Below are 27,085 nucleotides of genomic sequence, written 5' to 3' on the forward strand. Positions count from 1 at the left end.
ACATGTATTGCTCGGAGATAAGAGAGAAAGGGCACGTGTGTGGCGATGGCTGCTAAATACTCCTGTGTCAGAGACAGGTGGCATTGTGCTGCAGAGGAGGGGAGAGCTATGGAAGAGTTTTGGTGTCCAGATGCCCAGTGGCACTTACCCTGTTCCTGGCTTTGGAGGATTTGACAGATTGTTTTTGCCATCTCAGAATGCCTATGAACTCGCAGTGCTCAGTCACCTTTGCCTGTTTGTTATTTATTCCCAAGGCATAAGGATGTCGACTAATCCCTTTTAAACCTGGGGAATTATGTTCTTTTTCTTAAATATGAATCATGGAAATGCGTTTGCATCTAAACGGTCTGCTTGTCAGCATGCAGTAGTTGTGTGTCATCTGTTACAGGTTCGTCTAACATGGTTACTGGGGAGACAAAAAGCTTCTTCAGTTTTGCAAAATCAGTAAGTGTCCCTGTGCTGTGTTTCTGCTCTCCTCTCTACCTTCGGTCTTTCCTGTAGCATTTTCATCTTCATCATTCTCATTTCTCTCTGCTGAGTTGTTACTTCTGATGTTGCTAAAGAGAGCCTTTTCCTGACTGCAGTGTGGTCTGACATGTTTTCTTCTGATACGGCAGCTAGACAGGAGTTGGATCTGTGTGCAGAGCACAGTTGCATTGTTAGCTATCAGACAAACATCTGCAAAGCTAAGTTTAGACTGCATTATTTATTTACTTACAGCAGAATATCATATCCATGGATAGGGATAACTGTACCGTGTAGGTTCGACATGTCTGAAAACACTGTCAGGACAGTGCAGTGAACTGAAGGACACACTAAAGGAGATGAATCTCTGAAGATGGGGCATACAGAAATGCATTTTTCTCTTCTCCATGTTCAAGTGACATCAGAGATGATGCTGTTGCATTTGTTTCCTAAATGATGGTGTCAACAGATCCAAAATTTGAATGTTAATTTTTTTCTTCAGTTTACAATAACAACAGAAATCTGCTCAGAAATCCTAGAGCTTGAAACAGGGACAAATATATCAAAGAAACTGCTAGTGAGAAATAAGTTAACAAGGAGTGAAAGTGATTTCTTCAGATAAGAAAAACAGAGGGAGAAGTCTTGACTGAAGATGTATCGTACAATCTTTCTGCCATGAGCTCGTTTACAGCTTTCAGCAATAACTCCTTCCCAGGAGAAATTAGCTTCCAAAGTCTCTCTGTAGTTGAAAACAAGATAAATCAAAGACTGTAGCAAGAAGCTATTCCGTGCCTCCTACATTTTCTTAATGGCTGTAGTGGCACGATCTTTGTTATTGTCATGCGCTTGTGAGCTAAAGAAGATAATCTTTGCTCTGCAGCCTTCTCACTGTCAACATAAACATATCCAGATGCGTGTGATCTGTAGGGTAGGTTGGCCCAACAAAATCTATTTCAACTGAAATGTTTTTCACATAGTACTCTTATTTACTGAGTGAATAAATAGGAATAAATTGAATTATTAAAAAACAGTACATAAAATTTCACATAAAAGTGTAAGTAGTTTCTTTCTGTGATTATACTGTAAAAATAACTCATCAAAATTATACGAAAATTTTAATTTAAAAATGGCCCCTTCAAATAAAACTTGCTAAGCATTGGGGTCTCAGTCTCAAGGATGCTCTAGGGCTAAATGAGATTAAATAATTTCATTAGATACTCTGTGGATTGCTCAAATATTCCAAACATCATAATGGGTGAAAAGTGAAGGGAAGCTGATGAGCAGGGCATGGCTTCCTTGGTTTGGAAGGAAGAGTAGTAGTCGGGAGTTGCTTGAGAACATCTGGGAAGCTTGCATGGCCTCTTGAGATAGCAAAGCAGGAGTAAGAAGGGAGGTCCAGATTCCTTACTTCTAGACCCATGTCCTAAACCTAGGTATGTTCCCTGTCCTTCTCACACCCTAATCTCGGGCAGCACAGGATTATTTCCACACGTCAGTCAGCGCATGCTCCTTTGGCCTCTCCTTAAATGAAATCCTTGCTGCTTCTCGTGGCTGTCGCCTCACATCTGACAGATGTGGGGTGTGTCACGCCTGCCCAGTTTTCCTGTGAACTTGCCTGTACGTTCCTTGGAAGGTGCTTTTCTAACTCTGCTGCTCCTTATTGCTTTCCAGTGGTGGCAGGTTGAGAAAGTGAATCCCATCAAGTTGTATGAGGAGAACAAAGTCATTGCTGGATTTTCCCTGTTGAACCTACTTTTCAAACAGAATCGAAGTGGCCTGATCAAGAGTGTGGTGGACAAACTCATAAATCTATATAACATTAAGAAGATCAAGCCTGTGGTTGATTCCTTATGGGCTTTGGAAGAGGTAGGAAAAAAATGTCTTTCCCCATTTTGAAATTTCTGAAATATTTGCACTTTTAGATGTAAAGTTTGATTTAAATATGTTTTCTGTAGGCATTCTGCTGTTTCGTTGTTCACATAAATACATACTTTTCATGTATTGATGAGTAAGAAAAGGATGATTAAAACAGTTAACAGTAGCTTAAAAAATCTTGATTGAGAACATAACATGAAAAATGACACATAGCAGGCTGATTTTAATAGTCAGCATGATGGGAATTTGTTGGGAGGCTTCTGTTTGATAATATTTCATCTAACGTTTGGCAGTAGCAAGCACCACCCCACCGTTAGGTTGCGGAGTGTGTAAATACATCTGTTAAAAAGCACAGTCTAAGAGGCTCCAGCTCATTTATCACGCCTGCTCGCTTCCCGTGCGCTATCTGGGAATCTGCAAGGCAGACGTCTGGCTACTGTCTTCAGGGATGAAGCCGCACCGGAGGTGTCCCTAATCGATGTATTTCTGAAGTGTTACTCATTCAGGGCATCACCGTTTGGGGGTATAAAAATAACTTGGGGCTGACTCTCAAGTTACTATGAGACACAGAAGAATGTGTCACAGCTGTGGACTGAATGGAGCCAGTCTGAAGGAAGGTTGGTGTGTATTCTTGATCTTTCGTGGGAAGTTTCCTTTTTTACCTCCACAGCTCTGCCATCTCCCTCCTTCAGAGATTGACATTTGATTGCTTTTCATTTCCTGTCAAGTAAGCCTGATCTTTCTCCTAACATCCATGTTCATTTGACTGTTCTCAGTAATCTTCGTTAGAGACCGGACCAATATGACTGATTTTTACCACTGATGTTTCCTGAGGAAACTTCCTGACCCGTAGGAATGCTGAGAATAAGTATGCTTAACTGGAGAGTGATGGAAAGGTGGCCTCCCTGCCTGGCATTTGAAAATGGGTGGTTGAATAGTTTTTGAAGAGGGTGATACTCTTCCGTAGAAAACTCGTGGAAGAATCCGTGTGTCCTCTGACTGGTAATTCTGTCATAGAGATTAGCTTGAATCCAATAAGTGACATTCAAAATGAAAATGTCTCATGGAGAAGTCTCAGAAGAGTCTTAACCACAGGTCACCAAATGTTCAATCTCAAATACGTGAATGTGCCATCACATGTAAAAGTTTTGATCTCTGTATATGAAAGGCATATCCCCAGCTTCCTCCAGGTGCTGTAAAGCCAACAGGGAAGGCACCTGCTTTTCTTCCAGAACTGTAATCAGTACAAACACTTAGCTCTTCAGTCCTGTAGCAGTTGCGATAGCCATCTGTGTGTCCAAGCTGAAAAGCATCTTGGCAGTCTTCTGAGACAATGAGTTGTATCTGCAGTGGTATTCCCCTTCGCTACTTACGGCTGCTGGCTACAGGAGCCCTTCCTTGCATGGTACCCCAAAATCGAGGGCTTTATGTACTAGTGCTTGTGAGAACAGCCAGAGAAGGGGTTTGTGCCTGTTTTAATAGGTGTTGCTGAACTGGGCGGGGAGGGGGTCCTTATTCCAAAAGCCTGGTATGGTTCCTTGAGCAGTATTTATTTCTTAATGCTTTCTGCAGGAGCACACTGTTTGAATTTAAAAGAATATACTGATTAGAGACTTTTGCAATTGCAGTGAGATTTTGCATTTATAGTGTTTCAAGTGGCAGTAGTACGGGGTTTAGAGAGTTGCTAGATTCCCATTTGTCTGTCACATTGTAAATATTGTTCAGTGCTGTCGCGCGTCGAACAATATTCAAGACAGCAGTGCTCAGCAATTATTAGACAGACTTAGCTTGATACTATTCCCGCTGAACAATGGAGGTTTCTCTCAGTGTCAGTGAGACCGTTCTGACTAGGATAAAACCCCTTCTGGTGTTCCGATTTCTCTGGTTTAGCGCCTCATCCAAAGGCCATGGAGGTCAGTAGAAGGACTTGTAGTTTCACTGGCCTTTGTTTTAGGATGAGGATTGCCCTGTCTCCTCAGTAATTCTGCTTAAATGGATTTACCAATTGACTGAGGAGAGAGTGGGACAGAATTTATTCTGGGTGGAAGCTTAGAAGTGACCTCGTTTTCTTCAGGGCACCTGGTTATTGCTGACACAAGGGAGATCAGGATCTGGACTATCAACTACTGCTGAGAAGCAAAACTGTTTGTACTGCTGTGTTGTCTGCTGGTGTTGGCTTGGGAAGGGTGATTTTTATCTCCAGTTTACATTCATAAATCCAAGTGGAGTCAAGTCTTTTCTCAAGGACGCCACTAAAACCATCTTACGATGTTAATGCAAGAAAGATTTAACTAAGGGAGACAATAACAAAACCCTAGGTGCTTTAAAATGGAAGTCTAACGGGAATTCTTCGTGAGATGAGTGAAGTCATACAGTAAATTCGCTGCTGTTGAGATGCCTTGCTATTGTGCAGCTATTTGTTTATGTGTTTAGAAGATGAGATAATTTGTAGATGGTGCATGCTTAAAATACTGTTCTGTAGTAAAATGCTGATTTTCTGGTAAGATTGTGTTTCATTACAAATAGGGGAGTTTGAAACAGATTTGTATTCTGTGAATATTTGTTAAGCTTTGTGGTTTTTTTTCTTTGTTAGTAACTGCTTATCTAATCCTTAATTTGCAGTTAGTCACTCTTCTTCATTCTGATTGATTTGTAGTGTGCATTTGTGCATTAGCATTCTCCTGAGGGCCTGTGAATTGGCTTTACACATTAGACGATTCTAGATTATTAAGCAGGATGAAAACAAGGTTCTCGACAAATTCAGTGTGTTGAATAAAAATGTACACGTTTTACTCTTCTGTTAAAATTCTGTTTTCTTCAGCTTTTTATAACTGCAAAAGAAAATACAGACTCAGGGTAGAACGGGTGATTGAGATGGAAGTTTTCTGCACCTTCTTCGGTGATTTACAGGAGTTAAAAGTAGCACGGATAGCATGTAAGACAACTCAGGAGTTCTTGCAGGTGAACTGCTGCTCAGGAAAGTGACAGTGCAGGATATGTCCATGTCCTCACAATACCTGTAAGCCCCTTTCCCTCACACTAGACAACCTGTTTCTAAAAGTACTCTCAGTATGTCACAGTTTTCAGATCTGGGCTGTCCTGGTCCAGGTGGATGACCAGTGAGATGATGAAAAAACATCCTAACTACAGGTCTGTTGTGTACCCAAGGACTCATTGCATTCTTATCTCTCAAATGAGCTGAAGGAGTGCGCTGTTATATAGCAATAATGGTATCAAAGACCTGTACTGCCTCAGGGCCAGCAAGAATGATGAAGGTACTGAAACCTGTGGAAAAGAGTTGCTACATACTCTTGAAAGTCTAGCTGTAAATACAGTTTTTATATAGGTGAGAATTGCTAAGAAAGATCAAGCTGCGTTTAAGGACCTAACCCTGAAAGGAGTGCAGAGCACCTGATCCCTCATAATAACATTACAGAGTACTCGCTGATCCGATAATTTCCTCTAAGAGACCTTTTCTCCTGTCTTGCTGTTCTCACATGCTTTGTTCTCTGCATTAGCTTTCAGTGTTGTTAGCATGCAAAGGAAGACAGTAGAAACCTTGCATCCAGTATCACAGCCTTTTCCAAGCTGCAGGCCAGTGAGGAGAACTGGGCAAAGGAACGCTATCCATACAGAACTCATAGTATGTCTGGGGGAGGAGGAGGGGCAAGGCATCACAGTATGCCTGTGTTTAGCTCTGATCTGTGGCTTCAGAGGTTCAGGTACTGTAAACCTATTGTTTTTCCCCTAAACTCAGCCCCTCATACAAATTACCGTCTCGGTGCATGCTTTTAGATATCCACGATATCAACATTGTTCAGGGCAGGGGGACGGGCAGTCTCAATCCCATGATAGCAGAATAATAACAGCAAACCCCTTAAAGCAGAGACTTTAATTTCATCAAAAAAACTGTTCATGCCTTTCACTGACCTTCTCTTCAGGGCAAAAAGCCTTTCATATATCACTACAGTAAGACGTAGAGAAAATGGACCCGTTAGTTACTCTCAGCATAGTAAGAGGGCATTCCGATACCCAGATCGGGCTGGTACCTTGTTGTGATGCTAAATACCATCTCATGTCTATTATTTTTAATGATAGTACAATAATGGCATATGCAGGTTTTTCTGTTTTCTGCTCGATGACAACAGATTGTTCAGCCGAACAAACGACACCTTTTTTAGAAGTCACTTGACTTGTGTAGCATTTAGAACCTTACTTGTTCTCCAAGGTATGCAAAATCACCTAGAGTAACAAGGTGAAAGTGGAAGTTCGTTTCTAACCCAAGTCAAAACCCACCGTGAAACACAGAACAGAATCATTCTTCCATAAGCAAAAAACAATTTACCTTGCAGTATTATATTGCAGAAAGCAGGAAATGTGACTCGTTCTGGGAAATCTCCCCTGAACGTATGGCTGTTCCCTTTTCTACGATTGCCCCTCCAGCACTACAGTGCCGGGTGCTTGTCTTTGTACCGTGACTGTTCTCTGGTGGTACTTCCTTGGCAGTTGTTCATGAACTGCTTTCCTGATTTACAGGCATTAGCTCTGTGTGCATACTGCCCTGTGATACTGTCACAGAGCTCTTTGTTCTTCCTGCACCTGAGAGTCTGTTCCTTTCACTGTATGAAATAAACATCTGCAGTTCAAAGTACATGTAAACGTTTTGGCTGTACATCATCCTTGTATCTCTGCGTACAAACAGCTCTAACAACACGCTAAATACGAGCTTCATGCAGGTATCAAAGCTTACAAAAATGCAAGGAGCTGTGTCTTACTGATGTAACAGGTTTCAAAATAGAGATGTGGGGAAAGCCGACTGAGAAGCAAAGCCTGAGCAATTTCGGGTAGCTTTCTTCTGTGTTCACTACCAAATTATACACAGTTATGGGCCAATATATCTGTCACATTTTGGGAAGAGTAAGGGAAGAGCTGTTTCTCTTGACTTTCACCTCACTAACGTTAAATGTAATGAACACAAGTTCTAGATAAATTAAAATTGACCCATGCATGAGTTTTAATAAAGACTTTGCAAAGAAGGTTTCCCAAGATGCTTACCTAAAGTAAATATTAATTACAGCTCCAAATAGGTTTGGTGGTATATGCTTAGAGGAATAAAACTACCTTGAAATTACTGGAGATTAATCAGATTTTGCAGGTTTTTTTCCCTCTAAAGCATTTCCCCATTTAATGCTGTTTAAAAGGACTTCATATTGCTACATAGTTCATTCTGCCCTTCCTGCCTGTATCAGCGAGTGGTGGCATAACCCAGGAGTCTCTTTGGCTTCAGACACTGCTGACGGCAATGTAACGTGGTGACGGTTTTATTAACACTGAGATAGAAAGAAGCAAGACAAGACTTGTAGATAGGCTCTGTGGCTGCATAGGGCCTCGGATGCATGACATTAACTATCATTGCCACAAAATCCGGTTGGGTGAATGAGCTATTTTAGGAAAAAGTCAGACTTCACTTGTTAAGTCTGTTAAGTATGTGAGCAGAAGTCAATTATTTTCAATTGCTGTATATTATTCATAAGCACTGCATGAAGTTCAAGCTATATGAATGGAATGTAATTAAACAAGTAATTTATTTCAGGTCAGTGCTTTCTTTTCTTATATTTTCTTTACAGCTTCTGAAATTTAGCTTATTTTGTCTAGCCTGCCAGTTGAATACCTGTGTTTAAACATTTTGCCATCTAGAGTCTCCAGAACGTTCCTTTGTGCATGCTGAGAATATTCAAGCTGTAATACTCATTTAATGGATAAATAACAAAGGAGATGTGGGTATCTTCACTGGCCTGATGCCATGCAGCATGTTAGCGAAGAGATCATGGATCAGCCTGAAAATCTCTAATTTCCAGCTCTGGCCTCTGACAGCCAAGCTCCTGGGCTGTGGCTCAGCATCTCTGCGAGCCTTCGCGATTCACCCCTTGATGGGGGCTGTAGTCTCAGAGCGGAACGCGTCCTACCAAATGGCAGTAAGCCGTTTCAGGGGAATGGCATCTTCATGTTTTGGAATGAAGCAGCAGACGTGGAAGAGTATTTTGGCAATATTTCTGATGAACGTTGATTTGGTGTTCAAATATTGCTCTTCCAAAGGTTAGAAGCTGACTAGTGTGAGACTAAGCCTCGCTCAATTAACATAAATACAGCCCACAGCTACAGCACTCTCCTAATCTACTTAGTAAGCACTCTGCTAAGAATTAATTAGTTATGGAGATACACAGGCTGAAAATACTTTTCTAGAAGGCATGAGATGCTGGAAGTTGGAAGTGCAGTCAGGATCCGTGTGTCTGGGTCAGGACAGATTGCCATTTCTGTTTGCCCGCGTGTGCCAGGGAGATAATGGCTGGCTGTAACCGCGGGCCAAAGGAAAACACGCAGGCTCGGGTCCCGCTGGGTAGTGTGCGGCGGGGGGAAGCAGGCAGCAAAATGATACAGGAAGCATTGATAGATTCCACTGAAGAGAGTGTGCAGTGCTAAAGATAAACTAGCCACATGCTTCCAGTTAATTAAATTAGCAACAGGAGATTGTATATGGGAAAAACTGGTTTGTTGTCTATTAGAAAAAAATAGAACAAACCTGCTACATGGAGCAAGCTGCTGATTAATGACTCTGAAGAGCAGTAGTTTACAGCAGTAGTCTGCCCACTGAAATACACTGGCTGGCTTTTAAGTAATAAATTGCACACATTCCTTATGTTTCGAACTGATACAGTGATACGGTACCCTTGCAAGAAAATAACCAGAGAATTTGCTAGGGAAAGCTTTGCCAAAGCCGGGGGAATGTACTCTGGACATCAAGGACACCTCTGAAAACACCAGTGTGTGTGCATAACTCCAGGAGAGAGAGCACATTTCTTCTGTGTTTAGCTTGAATGTTTGACTCTAACATGTTTAGTTTACACTTCATTTTTACTGTTTGTGTCATAAAATCTAAGCTGTTCTCAAGAGCTAGGAAAACAGTGTTGCATGGAGTCCTTTCCCTAGTGAAAAACTGGACTCTTCATGACATATTAGAGAACAAAAGCTACTTGATTTATACCCTTACTCCAAACATGCTTCAATCCATTTCTTTTGATTTCTCCCTGATAATGCAATGAACCTTCTGCCTGCCTTCTCCCAGCCTTGCCTGCAGGTTGATTAAATATGTGTCAATACATTGCATCCACCAGCAGAAATAATTCTCTATGGATTCTAACGGAGTTTATCTCCTGTTCCCCAGAGGTAGTAGTACCACTAAGTGGAAAGGAATTCTTGAGATTTGGAAGAGTGAGTGTTTTCTGTCACTCAGAGAAGTAACTATGGGATGCCATAAATGAAAAACACTAGATACATAACAGGTACTAAAAGGAAAATACTAGAAACGAAGCTTTCAAAGACTCATTTAGATGCTATATCATTCTTGTGCTATCCGCTGTTAGTGTGTGTCGCTTAAGCCACAGAACCTGTGAATGGAACTGAGGATTTTCCTCTGTGACAAAAAATTCCACTCAGACTCCTTTGTTAACTAGTTGACTGGTTCAGAAAGAAAGCGCTCGGTTGTTCAGGTTTGAACAAGCAGGGACTGCTAATGTGAGAAATTCAGCTTTTCTCCCAGGGTACCATAAAGCGGAAGTCTGAGGTTTGTGTTAATAGTTCCTAGAGATGAATTTCATTCTCTCAAAAACTTTTTCTGGTCTGAGTTTCAATTTTAAAAGTCCTATTTACCCAGGTGCTAAGGATTTAAAAAAACTTGAGATAGAAATAATGAAGTCTACTTGGTGATGCTGAGAGCGCTGCGAGATGTCATCCTTATATGTCTGGCACAATACAGAACACAGATAATTCAGACTCCTCTTGCTTTTGAAACCTTCCAGTTTTCAGGCTGGGAAGAGATCCTGATGATTTTGGATGAGGTTTTGGCTTCTGATTTGCAAAAAGTCAGACTAGTTATTTTGAGGGTTTTTTCCTGGCTGTAATGTGTGAGTCTAATACTTCATTAATCAAGGAATGTCTATAAAGCTATCTAAGGAGTCACTGAAAAGAATCAAAAGGGAGGGGGAGATAATAAGGAAAATCTCTCTATATTTAAACGTAATAGGTCTGTTTTGTCTAAAAGGTGCTACACTGGCAGTGTTGGTCCCTGGGGCCATCTTCCATGACGGACAGTGGGCAGGAAGGTGGTTACTAGAGCAGAAGGGCAGGAGATGCTGTGGTGAGAAGCACCAGGTACCATGCCTGCAGCATTTCTGCTGCATATTCTAGCTCACCTGTTTCTGGTTTTGGGGATTTTGGGTGCTTGGCCTAAAAAGAGATAATGTTGACATAGCTGTTTGCTATGGCAGAAGGATGTTTAGTTGTCAGTATACACAGAAGTCTGGTAAATGAAATTAACTGAGCCTTTTTGGTTTCAGAAATGCCTTTCTAAAGTGAACGTTCTAGCTCTTCTCTTGGGATCTGCTTATCAGTGTAGCTATGTAACAATAGCCAAAGAAGTAGTAAATGAGTAGTTCCATCAGCAAAACCAAGTTTGTCTCTCAGCAGCTAATCATGTTGATGACTGGTTTTGGCAGACTGGTAGGATTTTTGGAAATCCTATGAGCAGTAGCACAAAATTAATCTCCTGCATTGTTGTTTTAATTTTTTTTTAATTTTCATACTAATAGTCTAATTAGGTTACTAGATTCTCTTCGTTGTGAAGAAGACACAAGTTTTGTGTTCAGTTTTGTTAAACTGGGCTGACATAACAAAAAAGCACTTACTGTTCTCTTATCGATAAGATTTGTAGATAAGTTAATTTTGTAGCTTTATGTAGATACTCTTCTACATATTAACCAGCTGATCCATTGCTGTAGTGATTGTAATTGGGAAGGACAGTTGAGTATTAAACTTCATGAGTCAACATATTCCAGTGTTTGAGTCCTGCCTTACACACGGTGGGGTCATTAACGGATCATCACCACATGGAGGAATTCGTTACTCTCTAGAGAGCAAGAGAATGAGCATCCCTGTCCGTGGCAACGGGCATCTCCCAGGCTGGCCCACTCTTAGGGCTCACCAAGACACCCCTGCAGTTGCCCCAAAGGCTGTGAAAGGTGGCCGTGGGCATTTGCTTGGGAGTAGTAGCAGCACGCACATGCACAACTCTGCTCTGCTGCCACCTGATTATTAGGCTGTTTTGACTTGGATTTTTTTGTTATCCAACATTCCCCATCATGAGTTTAAAGTCTTAAAGCTTTAAGATTTTATAACATTTTACAACATTAATGCATACTATGATTAAATTCTCCATTTCTGAGTATAATGGGGAACCTTAACTGGAAGCAAGTTTACTTTTCTAGTTTACATAATTTTAGCCTGAACAAAATGCAACGATTGTATCCAAAATAACAGTTTCTTTTAGTGCATAACAATCATTAATCAAGATGAATGTTCTCACCTAATGAAAATGGCTCATAGATTCTTTTCAACCGTTTTAAACAGAGATGAGATTTAAAAGCAAAATTACTCTTGGGCATAAAGGCATTTCTTAGCATAATATAATCCAGATTTAATGTGATAATTGAGAGTTTTATATGGTATTGCAGTTTAGTAATGGTATTATTGCTCATTACAGATACTGATATAAATTAACACTGAGGCAGCAAAGCAGATACATTGTCGATACTAGAGGGTTCCTATATATATTAGCCTGCTGTGAACTATCTGATTGGACACACAGTCTGTAGGGCAATCTCTGTGTTATGATTATTGTCTTAGAGAAAATACTAAAAGCAAGCAACCTAATTTAGGAATTTCAGATGAACAATTATTTTGCTGAATATGTTAGTTTGAATATCAGGTTTCAGGTTTTAAATGTGGTATTTGTCTATACGAATATCCAGCATCTAACATGACAGTGAGTGTCGGTTAGAGGGACAGTAAAAGAAACAGCACGTGGAACAGGCACTGAGCTTTCTGGAATAACTTTCTGATATTATTTGCTCTGAACACTCAGAGTTGTAATAGCCTGTACACCAAAGCTGTGCTGTGGCTGAAAGAGCCACCTGACTGAAGCCCTAGCCCAAAGCAGTATTCCTATGAACTATGTAAACATTGTGTGTTCAAGGCACGTAATGCAAATCTTTTGTCCATGGCCATACAGCGGAGCAGGATTACACCACAGAAAACATCCCTGAGTCTGGAACAATGGGTGCTGTCGCTGTGAAGGTTTAACACTGCCATTGATGTAACGTCTGCTGTGCCTGGAAACCTTGGGAATTGGGTCCCAAGCGTTGCTCAGAAGAGCGGAGTCCCTGCAGAAGAGAGCCTAGTCTTCGGTATTTCACTTCTAGTCTGGTGTAACTGCACGCATGGACAAAGCATGGTAGAATTTCACTGATTCTTGATAAATGCATGTTCAGGAACAGCCTGATGTTTTGCAGGCTGGTTTGCTGGGTTCCCCCTGCCCCAGCCAGTGGCCACGTTTGTGCCCATGTGCCCGGAGGCAGAGCTGAGACATGGATGGACTCAGAACACCTTGCAGCAGGGTAGTTCAGAGGCAGTTCAGAATATGGTGTCAAAGAACAGATTCTTCTGGCTTAAAATAGTGTCCCTCGAGTGTCGAGATGGTCTGGAGGAGAAGCTGCGGTTCTGGAAGTACTTCAGACTGGGAGTTCTCATATGGCAGTGAAACAATACAGTTTCAGAAAGGCTGTCTGATCTCTCCCTTGTGTGACAAGGCATCTCTGCCAGGTTCCCGTGGAGGAGTAACGAGACAGGACTGGTGCTGCAAGGCTGTGCAGAGCAGAGCAACGACACTCACTTTCTACAGTCCAGGCATTGCAATTGGAAGGACACTGCCACAACACTATGCAGAGCAGAGTGCTTGTAATGAAGGCTGGGTGTTCTGGGGGTGTATGAGGGGAGGGTTCAATGACACTAACCCTTAGAGCATGCTAAGGGTTGGGGCAGTTCTTCTCCAAATGTTTTTCCAGAGAGATCACAAGGCAGCATTGCTGAGGCAAGAGCTTCAAAGCTGATGTCATGGAGCTTGATAGTCAATAACAGTGTAAAATGTCTTCTTTTAATTGCGTAGTGATGAATGTCATAAACTTTATTTCCTGCCATAAATTGTTATAACAGATGTGATGGAATACAGCAATATGCCAGACTGAACAGTAGGTATGAATTCAATTTAGTCAGGAGACTGCTGCATCTTAACCAAATACAGAGGGCCTGTTTCTTCTGCCTGCGATGGCCAAAGCTCCCCTGCAGCCGGACGAGTTTTCCCCAGCAGGAGCTGGTGCTGCAGAACACACCAGACTCACTGGAGTCTGAACCACGACGCTTTTGAATACCCCAAGGCTCAGGAGTGTCTGGGGCATCCCTGTGTGCACAGTTGGCTGTGACTTATGGCGAGATGCGTTATTGCTCAGAGTGAAGTGCCACAGAGGTTCTGAGCTTCTCTACTCGTGGCTTTGATGTGCTTAACAGCCATCTTCCTGGTATAAGTTGGGACCGTGCTATCCTAATTTGTACCAGCAATCCCAAAGAATCAGCAGCTTAAAGCTTCATCCCGATTCACACGATGTGGTTTTTCTGCTCAAGTGTGTCCCAGGGATTTACTCACCAACTCTCTACCCTTCAGAAACAGCTCTTGACTTTGGAAGTAATGAGGTAATTATTTCCCATATTAATGCAGAAAAAAATCCCTTTTTCTTCAAGCTTATGTTAGTAACAAGTGATAATGAGAAAAGCTGTGTTGTGCCAGTTTAAATCAAAAATAGCTTTTCTTCTCACTCTGCAGGTTTTTCTAAGGTAATACACAGATGTTCTTTCGATAGCACTTCACTTGCAACCAAAGTGCCAGTCTCCAACTGTCGGAGTGCTGAATAGCCTGAGCTGTCCTAACTTGCTCTAAATCTCTGTTGATGGATTAGTTTTCAGTCTGTTCTCCTCTTTTACCTTGTAGGAAAGCTCCCACCAAATTGTAATCTAGGCACTGCTGTTTATTACTTCTACATTTTTGATTTGCTGTTGGTTCTGCCTTTTTGCTGCTTTATCCCTGTTGACTTCTTAAGTAAAAGCTGGCAAGATTTGGCTCAGTTATTTCGTAATTACAAGGCTTTAAATCTCTTTTTCTTTGAATTTTGCTGAGGCAAAACAAATACTCATTGACGTCAGCAGGAGCTTATAGGAAATAGTGAAAGCAGCACAGTTGTGCAGCTGTAGCTCTCCGTCTGAAAGATGTATAACTTAATAGATCCCTTCAGTAGCCAAGGGAGGACTCCGAGTCAGAATTTGCCTGTGGCGTCAGTTTTTATTCCGTTGACATTTTCCTCATCTTGGGTCTGGTTTTAGTCTTGCTGCCATGGCAACATAGCGTGAGGCTAAAAGGTACTCCGGAGAAAAGGTCTCTCCTCACTGACAGGCAGCAGAAGGGGATAGAGGCCGGAGCTGCTGTTTGTAGCTGGGAATAGCAATGGGGGGACCAAAGGGATTTTAAAGGTACTTTGTGTTTGCATGTATGCAGGCAAACCATTGGTGCCAAAGTTCAGCCTAACAGGTGAGTTGGATAAAATCCTTTTTGATTTCACATGGATACCAGCAGGATGACACGACGTCTTAGTTTCACAGCAAGGGAATATACTCCTGACCCAAGTTGTTTTCCTACTCCTGTGTCCAAAATACTATAACGAGCTCTAAGTCATTGCTAACTGTACTCACTTTTTAACACTTCAGCAGCTGATTTTGACTGTATCCATGTTTTCCCCATGTGCTTTTTTTTAGATAGGTGTTTATGAAAATCGGGCCCCAGATACCCCGAGTTAGATGTGTTGCCTTGCGTTTGCTCAGGGCTTGATTTCTGCACCTTGAGAGCTGGTTGTATCCACCTTGGGCAGGAATAGAGCCTATCCGAAGTCCTGTAAATATTTTGCTGCTTCTCCATCTCTCTTGCAAGATGCTGCATACCCCCAGCCTCCAGAACCCTGAGAGTTTGAGAGGTCTCTTACCTACACCATTATTTCTAGAGAGAGAAGAATCTGGCTGGGAAAGAGAGGCCCATCAGGTCTATTGCAGATGCAGGTTTGCCAGCCCCCAGCTCCCATGCAGACTGATAGCTGGAGCATTTAGTTACAGTGGTTGGGGCAGCTAAATACCAGCAGCACTTTTTCTGCTAGCTGTTCTGCTACATGGTGCAAGGAAAAATACTCCTATCATGAATGCAGGTCATTCCCGTGGGAGTGTTTGGTGGTCAATACAGATTGTTCCAAGGGAAATAATCTTTATCAGCAGAAGTATAGTTTTGCCCAAATACCCGTGTCTGTGGTAGGATAATTATCAGTAATCACACCCGGGCAAACTGCTTTTCTACAAAAGTTTGTCCAGAAGGTTTAGCCTGAGAAAGGAAAGTATTGCAAACTTAAAAAAAGCTTTAAAAACCTGTCAGCATGTTTCCACTGAAATACTACTCCACTAAATGGTGTTGCATAAACAGGAGAGAGACATTTCAAGATCAGTGAGGAGGAAATATGCCAGCAAAACAATACTAGATTTTGACAGCTGTTACTTTTTAGAGTAGATGGATGGTGTCATTAGTGCAAAGGAGCCCAGCAACTGCTCACCGTGTGTGTCACAGGATATCCAGGGAGCCCCTGTCCTGCCCTTGCTATTGGCAAACAGGGCTGTGGCAAATGCAGCCTAAGAGGGAGATTTACTTGTGTCCTATACTTCCCGTGCCCTGACTCCCTGGCAAAATCTGCCTGGAGTAGTATACAGGTTCACTTCTCTCAAGCTGAGAAACTCTTATCCTTGGTTCCTTGAGTTTCCTCTATTCCACACACCAAACCTAAATAGACAGAAGACAGAGGCTACATGATTTTTGTCTGTGTGGAGTGCTGTGTTCAGTTTTCGTGCCAGTGACATGAAAGAAAATTCTTCCCCTGAGCATCTGCAATTATAATGCAGCTCACAATTCATATTAAAGACAACACAGCTTTGTAATACACCACACCAGTGAGTCTGATAATAAAAATCATGTTGCCTTATGGCAGTAATGAAAACTACAGTGTTAAAGCTTTGCTTATGTGGTATCTGAGCTAGAATAGACTGCAGTATGCAGCTCTTTTTTCATTACTGCATACAAATGATGCTTAAATAAGTGTTATTGATACCAGTGTTTCTAATTCTAATGGAGATAGCTCTGGGCTCATTGAAATAGTGTCTGTTATGAACAGCAATGGAACAAAACCAGCCCTGGAGTGAAAAACAGGCAAGTTTTTAATTCAGATTATTCTTTCATAAAGCTGAACAAGATTTGGATCATTACCTGTGACACTTGGGTTGCCAAAGTAACCTTGACTAGCCAGCTGATGTTTGCATACCGCATGACAGCATCACCATGGAGATCCTGCCCATGTGATTTTGCAGACATGATGCAGTTGCAGGCTTCTCAGACACACGACAGTGAGCAAGAGAAACATTAATTATCGGTAAAGAATGCTCGTGCAGACAACTCTTGTCAGGAGAGCCTGCACAGAAGTAATGCAGAAGCCAGACTTACTGTTTTAGCTGCATATACAGGACTAGGGCAAGGCTAATAATTTCTCCTCACAGAAAACTCACGCTGTGCTGAGGTTGGAGGAGTGGTCAGCAAATGCTGACCTGTGTGAAAACCATGTTTGAAGGATCATATTCATTCACAGAATGTATGTTTGAGTAATTGAAGCCTCTGAACACTGCTGGTATTACTTTATCAGCTGAGACTTTCATCTTTCCCAATACCTGCTCTTCTCGTTCACACGCAACCTACTGATGTCAGGAAGTTACACCAGTGGAACAGGGAATGAAATCTGTTCACATGCACAGAATGTTCTAAATTCTCCTCAAAAAGTAGCTGTCGTGCTGCATGCTTTCCTTTCCAGCATCTACTGAACCCCACAAGAGCATTACGAGGTAAGATTTGGACCTATTCTGCACAACAATACCAAACCAAAGACCAGGCTGAGTGTTAGAAAGATCCCATGAGATAATCTAGTATTTGTCTTCTCTCTGTCTGTCTGGAATTAATTTGTAACCTTGGCATAAGATTCTTGTAGCCTTTCTTAGGGTCTAATTCACCAAAATGGGGAATGAAGGATTCCTTTATTGTAAGCAGAAATCCTTACATATAGGTTAGGGAAATGCATTATCACCAGAGGGGCCCAAGAAAAGAAAGTACATAGTCCTCTGCCACTATCCAATAAACCTGCCATAGCTGAGAGTGCGGGGGTAAAGATGTGTCGGCAAAAACAAAGCTGTCATCTGTAGACAGCAGTTTGTGCAGCAAGCTGCATTCAATCTTGTGGACTTAGAAAATCCACTCGTCTGCTGCACCACTGTCTCAGTGTCTTTCAACTCCTTTTTCTTTTTTAAGTAAATGTATAACTTTACTGCAAAAAATTGGTAGAATTCATGATATTACTGAGCTGACAGCTTCACGGAGGACAACGAAAGCATTATGTTTTGACATTTTCACTAGGAAGTTTTTCCATGGCACATTGCCTTCATTGTTTCTCTCTACTAAACATCCACATTACTACGTGGGCCTAAAGCTCCCAGTGTGTTAGGCTGGCATAGCGAGCCGTTCAGTGTTCCAGCTTTGCAGTCTCCCTTATATTACTCCTGAGATTGGTTCCGTGTAAGAGCCAAATACAGAAATGGATCATTATGTTTAAAGTAATATCCAAAGGCTTGAAAATAGCATCCGTTTCTTAGGCAGGCTGCATTTATCTTTCACACTGTGAAATGGTGCAACAGATAATTAGTAATACGTTTTCCATTTAACTTTTCCTATATTTATAAAGCAGTAGACAGCTTTTGCTGTATTCCAGCAACACAGTGGATTCCAGACACAACTGAATGTCAGCAGGCATTTATGAATACCTCAGTGGAAATGACTTGGCTGTTGATTCAAATGCAGAGCAACCAACAAATTAGGTTGAAGTAAAACAGCTAAATAAGTGGAGGCCTCACTATAGCAATATGAAGTTGAAGCGTAATTGTTTCTTTCAAGCATGTGTTATTTATAAAGGGTCAGACTTACATCCAGGAAAACAGCTCTGTTCAGGAGCTTTGCAGAGGAATTGTGGACTGCAGGGTGGTTGTGTAGTGGAGGTCCCAGGCTAAATCACAAGGTCTCTTCTGTAAGGCACTGCGCTCCCCTTCGGCCACCGTTTCAGCACATAGAAGGATCAGTGCCAAGACTGCCAGGACAGTAGAGGTGGAGACCTGCAATGAATGACCTGAGATGAAAAGCCAGGCAAGGAATCTGTCCCAGTCACTAATTTCACCTGGGGAAAATATAGGGCTTAAAACAAACAAGAAAAATCCAAGGAGAACACAGGAAAATAACTAGTACCAAGGCAGGTGTACAAGGTGCATTTTTGGGGAAAAAAGTCTTTCAGTCAGTGTGAAATGGGCTGGTTTTACACACCCATAAAAAGCGATAAGAAACCAATGTGATCAGAAGCTAGCTGCAAATATCCAAATATAATGCCATAACCTGACAGCACATGATGTTACTTGCTCTGTTTGGAATATACCCTGCGTTTCATGGTTTTAGGTCTGCAGAAAGGATTTGTTGTGTTGTGGCTGCTATTTTTAATTTCAGTATGAAGATCTTTCTTCAAGTCTGAGTGGTTACAGGTAATAACATGCTGAATTTTGTGCTTCGTTTACATGTATTTCTCATGTAGAAGTGTACTGCAAATCAGTCAGGAGTGCTGACAGAGCGCTTTGTTAAACTTAATGTAAGTCATTTGTGCATACAGTGCAATTCCTAAAAGAGCTGGTTTCTTCGTTGCAGTATTAGTGCTTTTAGTACCGTTAATACTCTGCTGTTATTAGTACTTTACTATTTTAGAAATGCTAGTAAGAAACCAAACTAATTTTTGGTTTTCTCTTTACTTATGCAAGCTTGTACTTCGTTTTAAATTAGCATCGCTATCAGCTCACTGAAGACACAATGGCTACAATAGCACCATACCGTGTCCCTGGTGCATACACTGCTGTTGTATTCATTAGAGGAAAATAATTTATGGCCATTACTGTAGTGTATTCTCTTTGCTTTTAGTGAAATAAAAACCTTGCAAATCATAGGGTTTGCCAGGAGGTATAAGCTAAAGAAATATGGAAATCTGTCTTTCTTTTAGAGATACAGTATCAATTTAGCATTGCTCCAGGGAGCAGGAAATCTTGTGTTTATAGCACCATACTATTTCTCTTTAACGTCTAGAGCTAATGTGGTACTATTGAATTACTTGTTTTGTTAAATTGAGACTATATAGGCATCTCTGTGAACTACTTCTGGTTTAGTTCATATGTACAACTTCAAAGACCCTCACTTTTTGCAATACTTCTCTGTATGAAGTTGTTAGGGGGTGGGCTTGTTGTTACAGCTTGTTTGTGAAGACACATGCCTCACTGTACTGCCAGTTAAGCTTGGGTCAGATTTTAACCAAGGGCAGGGTGGTTCATCATCTTCCTTGGTAACGTGCGAAGCCGTGGGCACAGACAGCGTAAGCTCCATGCCACACTGGGCGGGAGGCAGGCTGTACGCAGTAACAGAATAGTAAATGCTGTATAGGGTCTGCATAGAGCAACGCAAGCCTTATCCATACCAGCATAGCAAACAAAGTTCTTAATGCTGTCTGTAGTAGAGGAGGGAATGGTTCTAATATTCTGGCACCTTGAGAAGTAAGCAATTGCAGTCTTGGTTGAGTAAGTGGACTGTTGGCAGCCATAAACGTAAAAATTACTCATTTATAAAATAGCCCATGGTCTTTTAACTCAGACATAGCATACTGACTGGCATTGCACTAGCACAGAATGCGACTAACTGGGTAGCTAAGTTGCAAATAACACTAAAATATACAGATGTTGTATCAGCTCTTCAGAATTTTTTCAATTTCTGTATCTATTTTAATAGCTCCATCTGGATCCCATAGCCATTAATATTTTTATAAGTTTCATTGTTCCCTTTGCCTGCTGTTTGCATTTGCGAGCTACTTACAAGTGTCCTGGAAACAACTTCTGAATCTTTCTCTGGGGTCTTAAATTTGATACTGTGCATGTGAAAAATGCAGGGAAAACACATTTTCTCAAATTTGCCTTGCTAAATATGATATGGTACAAATTAAAATAAATGTTGCACACCCTGCTTTCCACATGATGTGCTGGTAATAAGTGTCAGTGGACGGGCAATTGTGTTTCCTGATTTTTCTGATTCTGTCACATCTATGTTGGTTATTTATGCTGTGCTATAGACTCCTAAATGCTTGATTTGGCTAATAAGACATAAAAAATAATACAGCTGCTGCTTCTTCAGAGCCTTAGTAGGACATTCTTAAAGGAACATTGTCCATAGCACAGAACAAGCCTTACAGGGTAGTTAGGTGTTGTTTATGCTGCAAGGTAACTTCATCAAAGTTTCTGTGAGTCTGTGGACTACATTTAGAGTCGACCTGCTATCCAGTGGGATTCATAAGGTTGTGTTTTCCAAGGTTAATTTACAGTAATGCCCTGAGTTAGGACGTCATTGTGTTTTCCAGTGCAATTTTTCTTTTGTTCTAACAGATTTTTGTTTTGAGCCTGGTATTTACTAATCAAGGGAACCACTTGGCAAAATTAAGGTTGTAATATTGAGTTCACTGCAGTCAGCTTTCAAAATAAGGCTGACAGATGGTAAAGACATTTTGTGCCCAGCATCCATTAAAGTTAATTGGAAGTTGAAAGCTGTATTCGCTTAGTATCTTTAAATATCTCATACCTCCTTCTGCATTAGACATTCAGTAATGATCTTGGGTGTCTGGACCTCCAGTTCAGGCGTTTAAGTGTACTGTGGGACGCAAGTCAGCATACTGTTTTAAACTTCTATGCCATTACTCTTAGAATATTCAATAAAACTGTCACAGATGGTAGATCCCATTAACACACAACTCTTTCTTGCCTCAACTATCCTGTTATGCCAGCAAATACAGTGTGATGGTGCTATGAAACAGCCTTTTTGTGGACACTGTCAGTTGCGGAAGTTTCCCACAATGAAAGTGAAGAAACTCCTGACATCTTCCAGTTTTCAGTGATTTACTATGGTCTGCATGCTGCACATGGACCATTCAGCAACACACACACAATTTCAGCTCATCAGCACCGAGCTCTCATGAGTTCCAAAGCTTCAGACATCACAATAAGCTCTTCTCCTGTGCACCACTAAGAAGTGGGTTTTGTTCCTCTCTCACACGTGCTGACCGCAGCTGGCTGTTAGACGTGGCTTTGTGGTATCTGTAGGACACTACTTACTGAAAATTCAAAAGGAAAAAGGGTGGAAAAAAGGAGGAGAGAAAGACCCGCTTATGCAGTGAGGACCACAGTATTGAGTCAATCACTGCCACTGCCTGGATACGGCATTTCCTCTAGAGGAATGAAAAAGGAATTGATTGAAAAAAATATCATAGATCAATTAGGAAAAATGTGATGAAGAACCTGTAAGGATTAATACCTGTGCCTGTATTTTTCTCTGTACCTCAACGAACCCTTACTTCTGTACTACATTAACACTATGTATGTATTACTCTACTCGGAAACTGTCACCAAGACTCACATCCCCTTTTTGCAAACACAGTGCAAAAATCAGGCCTTCTAAGTTCACTAAAACATGTTTAGCTATTGATTTTGCTTCAAGCAGCTGTTTGAATGCCTGTGCACATAGCATGCCTTAAAATGTATTGCTGGGTTTGGAAGGAAGGAATTCAGGCTTCTCTTAGTGTGTGTCTGGACATTATTCATAGCTTTCTCTTTCTTGCAGGTGAAGGAGGCCATGCAGAGAATCCATGACCGAGGAAACATAGGGAAACTAATTTTGGATGTGGAGAAAGCACCCACTCCCCTGGTGAGTGCAAAGCACTACCTACATGGTGTACAGTCAGACAAGTTAAAGCGTGTTAGCAACCTTTGGAGAAATGTCCCTTATGATTGTTTCTTTATACTGTTTTCTTCTAAATAGCACCAATAATCATACTATATTTCTAACCCGAAGTGAAATGCAATTGTATTTCCTGGAGTCCCAGCAGTTAATTTTCTATACTGCATGGCTGGCTGGCTGCCTTTCCAAAAACAACATCTGCAAGTCTTAGATCAGGGTAAAACTGCCACATCTATTTCTGTCCCTGTGATGGGAAACAAACAGACATTTCATGTAATACAAAATTCCTGTGTTAATAAGTGGATTGAACAGAAAGAGGCACGGTTGGTATTACTTCAGTATACAAAGGGAGAAGTGCTCTCATTCCCATACAGAAGTCAGTGTTGCTTTGGTAGGGATTTCTCTAACTTCTGTTACAATATATGAACTGTAATATCAAAATACTTCCTCCTAGAAATGTTCTGAAGGAAGTTAGTTGTGATGGAGCTCTGGATTTGGAGCACTTAACATGGTACAGAAACATCACAGAGAGCAGCAGTAAATGAAAGTCAGACTCCTGCTGGAACATTCCCTGATGATGTAGGAAAGAGCAGTAAAGAAGATAATGAAAAATTGACTTCAGATCAATACTGATGTATGAAGTTTGCTTTCAGACCTGCAATATCTCCTGTCTTGAAAGAACAGAAAAGAACCTGGAATTGCAGCTAAGCTCTTTCTTGCTCTTACTCTAAAAGCAGCCCCATAGAAAATTGCTGCACAGAGAAGGAAGGCTTTGGGGACCTCACACATGGAAACTGGCCATTATTTTCAGCTGAATTGTGTCTTAAAATGTAAACAAGAATCCCTAACACAACATTAATACATTTATTCCATCTGTTCTCTCGATACTCTATACTCACAATAGCCATTGGTTAGAAGGTGAGAACAAATGTGATACATTTTCACGAACAGGTGTTAATTGAAAAATACGGATAACCTCAGAGCATTGCTTTTCCCCATTAAAATCAGGTGGGTTTTGAGCTTTTTAATTTTTATTTCCAGCAGAGGCTAGCAATCAAACAGGGCAGGTATAACATCACTGCATTTCTCTTTAGAAAGTAAACGGGTCCCTTGCTTAGTTGGGTTGGAATGGTTACAGGCTAACACAGCATCTTCTCGTGTCCTCGGAGAGGTAATGCTGGCGTGTAAGGCAATTCCGCCGCACGACCTGTGCCATAAAGATTGCACCTGGCCAGTTACCCACTCTTCCCATGCCTCCAGACAGGTCAGGCTGACCAGGTGAAGTACAGGAGGGTCTTGCACCTTTACTCAGCTTTTAATGTATGTTCTCATGGGAGAAACCACAGTGTGCTCCTTAAGTGCTATCCTGAACTTCAGATTTCTGCAACTGCCTACTGCCTGTACAGGCATCTCAATAAAACATGGAAGTGCAGGTTCTCCCCACTCTTGTATGATCCAGCACTTGCACTCTGTCATGGGTGTGTTCTGCCAGCAGTTACATATCCATGGCGCTCTGAAGTTCCATTGGGTTTATGTAAAACAGCTGCTGTAAGGCCGGCGCTGCAAAACACTGTTACCTGTTTCTGGAATAGCAGATACAGGAGGAGATGTAAACCAGAGGAGGGGTCTCACGCAGTCTCTGAACTTCCCACACAGTCACATTTCCTATCCGAGAGCCCTGCCAGCGGCTTGCTACTAGTGCCCAGGTCAGAGTCTGCCCTGCAACTGTCCTGCAGAGCAGCTTTCTGCCAGGCAGCTCAGCTGCCAGCTGGAGGAACAGCTTACAATTTTACCTGCAGGGGCGCAGTGCCAGCAAAAGTTTTGCACAGGCAGAGTGATGATTTTCGTGTCACAACCACGTCTTCTTTCATTTTTAAAGTCACCTTATCAAGTCAGTCAAACTGAAATAAGAATGGATAAAACAAGGTGCTCTGATGTCCTTCATCTTTCATCCTACAGATGGCCAATGACAGCACAGAGACGAGTGAGGCTGGAGAAGAGGAGGAAGACCATGAAGGGGACAATGAGAATAAAGAGCGCATGCCATTCATCCAGTAACAGCCAGAGGTGGTGGAAGCGGAAAAATCGATGAAGTGGAAGGGAACAAGACTGGGAAATCTATTCTGTGCATCAGTGAACAAATGCTGTAGTACAGTGTGTGTTGTATTTGTCTGCAGTCAGCTGAGCTATGAGCTGTTGATCATTGTTGTTTTGAACTCCAGTGCCATTCCCATCCAGTGCAGTATTAAGACATTCCTGTGTAATACCCAGTTTCCCTGTAGGAGTTGTCCCATGGAATTTTCTGTTCTGGTTTAAAAGCCTTATTAACTTACTGTGTGATTTTAGATGGGCATCTTTCTCATGCAAATTCCAGCATTTTGCATCAAGTGGTTTGGGGGGTGCGGGCTTTTTTTGCAAGTTGGAAACAGTAACACAAAAAAAATTCCCCACTTGCTGTCTGGAAGATTCTAGTAACTGAAAGGAGGATTTTAAGTTTGTGGATTTTCAGTATTAAAATAGTTTTCCTTTTATGAACCACAGATAAAAGTTGCAGAAAAGATGAGTTTTCATTTTCCTCAGTCATGCTTTATCTTTTTATAAGCAATCCTATCTTCATTTTCAAAAATCCCTCATTCTGAATTGTGGAATCTGAAATTATGCAAGAAATCATTAATGGAGAGGCTTTGATTAGTATTGTATAATCACATTAGTCATCAGCACCAGTAATTAAGCTCTTCATTCAGAGTGCCAACCATCACGCTTTCCTGGTGATCTGAGCTATCACCCCGTACGTTACAGGCAAAGGAAAAGGTCAGTGAACCACTCCTTTTAGACTCAGAACTTTAATTTGCCTGTAGCAATTAGCATTCTTATTGACAGATCAACATCATCTGCTAAGGACACATCGACATCTGTGTCCAAAATCCAAACCAATTTTAAATTCCATTTTTAAATCCTATTGGTAAGGATCACTCATCAGCATGTGGAAAGAAATTCGCAGCTCTGAAATTGCTAACGTGCTGATCAACTATCAAGCTGGGGCTGAGCTCCTACAGAAGTTAACCCTGTTAAAAATGAGTTTTAGGCCTTAATCCCATCAGAAATTATTGACAGGGATAACTTTATCTAGGTGAGTAGTTCTGTCCAAAGCTCTGCTCCATATGTGCAGTTATGTTTGTAATTCTTTGCAGGATCAAGTGTTCAAAGACCAGCTAGTCTTATCTACCTCCCACTAGTGGCAGTGATGTCTAAACACGACAAAAGTAGATCTTTTTCCATGTCTCACCTATCCAAGCAGCAGCTACTCAGGTCCTCAATGGTCTTGTTCAAACAGTTGTTTTGAAATGACTGTAATCAGCTACAGTAGAAGCGCTAAAGGGATGTCAGAGACCTTGTTAAAATGCCACCTATCTGGGAATTAATCTATTTTTTTCAAAAGTTGTTGACTAGTTGTTAATCTAAATCTACAAGTATCCTGTAGTGCTAGAAGTTAAAAACTAACATAGAGAAGTGGAGAGGGAGGGCTTCTCAGGCTTTTCTCAGTGTGAAGGACTTGTGGGTCTGGATGACTTTTATGTGTGGTTTTAGAAGATTCTTGTTTTTTCTGTTTGTCTCATCTTGCCTGAGTATTAATGTCCATCTCTTTACACTGTACTCGTGAAGTTGCTGTTCTGATACCAGATATTGTGCAGAATGTTCATTCTGAAGGAGTTTCCCTTGGGTTAAACAAATTCCAAAATGAGAAGAAATAACTGTGGAGAAAAATGCCAAAAACCTTTTGAAGTATTAATCAAACCAGAACTTCATTTTCCTCTAGATGTTGATGCAGAACTTTACTGTAGTTTATTTTCTTTTCAGTTTGGATTTGCCTACACTTCCAGTGCCATATCAGGCCCAAACAGTGAATTTATCCACAGAAAAAATATCTATTCAGTAATTTTGCCATGTATTGGGCTTGCCAATTGGGCTTTTAAGAAAGGCCATTAAGTTTTCATGACTCATAAGCTGACACTGGTAGGAAACATGCCCAATTTTGTTTTGCAGTTAGTGTAATGATGTTGTCCTGCAACAAACCTTAACATAACTATGAATTTTGATTTGACGCCAAAGCGAGCAATATTGCTGGTGACCTTTGAGCTGGCAGTAAAGTGGCATTCTCAAGGCCTTAAATTAGTAGGGCAAGCAGAATAGCAAATCCGTTCTTCTGTTATAACTGCAGTATGGTTGGCTCTACAGTTAAATTACCCTTCAGGACTAATAAAGATGGGTGATCTTGGTCATGGCCACAGGCACCGTAGGGACAACAATCAAATGAAATAATTTTGGCTAGTTCTTTCTGGTTTTTTTAGCGAGGCAGAAATACTCTTCATGCTGATTCATACCAATTTTAGGGCCATTTTCTGATCAGCAGAGTATCAGGTAATTGCAGTGAGTACAAAGGAGTACTGCTGGACCTAAGTGCACACAGATCAGTATTACCATCAGCAAGCTAAACTTCTACTCTGTGTTTCACTGGTATTAAGATGGCATCTAGGAAGCTTATACTGGAATGAAAGTTTTCAGGTATCTGTTTCAGAAGCAGGATTTGTGCTAGCAGAATTTGGCCCACCAGCCTGAAGTACCGTTTAGGATACCACACACAGTAGTATCGCGTCTGCCATGGTAGAGGGCATGCTGTACACAGTGATGATGCTGAGACTTGACCGACCAAGTCTCTTACTGCAGTAGAAATGAAGGTCTGTGCTTACTACTGACAGTGTTGTTTAAACAACTCTTAAGACAATTGGATAGTTTCTTCAAGTGAAACAAATAATTTCTCAGTTT

At 41.3% G+C, this 27,085-nt stretch overlaps 1 protein-coding gene across 1 annotated transcript in view; it reads left to right on the forward strand.

Annotated features, from left to right (window-relative positions):
* The window catches only part of VAT1L (vesicle amine transport 1-like), a gene marked incomplete at its 5' end in the record, with an annotated part of 41,374 nt that extends 16,560 nt beyond the window's left edge, over positions 1 to 24,814 (forward strand). Inside the window, 4 exons of the mRNA XM_010153364.1 lie at positions 389 to 444; positions 2,137 to 2,331; positions 22,145 to 22,228; positions 24,221 to 24,814. Coding sequence (XP_010151666.1) covers positions 389 to 444; positions 2,137 to 2,331; positions 22,145 to 22,228; positions 24,221 to 24,319 — 434 coding nt within the window. The remainder of the gene's footprint in view (positions 1 to 388; positions 445 to 2,136; positions 2,332 to 22,144; positions 22,229 to 24,220) is intronic.
* Positions 24,815 to 27,085: the final 2,271 nt, after the last annotated feature.

Source organism: Eurypyga helias, unplaced genomic scaffold (genome assembly GCF_000690775.1).
Source record: "Eurypyga helias isolate BGI_N326 unplaced genomic scaffold, ASM69077v1 scaffold46596, whole genome shotgun sequence".
Taxonomy (NCBI): domain Eukaryota; kingdom Metazoa; phylum Chordata; class Aves; order Eurypygiformes; family Eurypygidae; genus Eurypyga; species Eurypyga helias.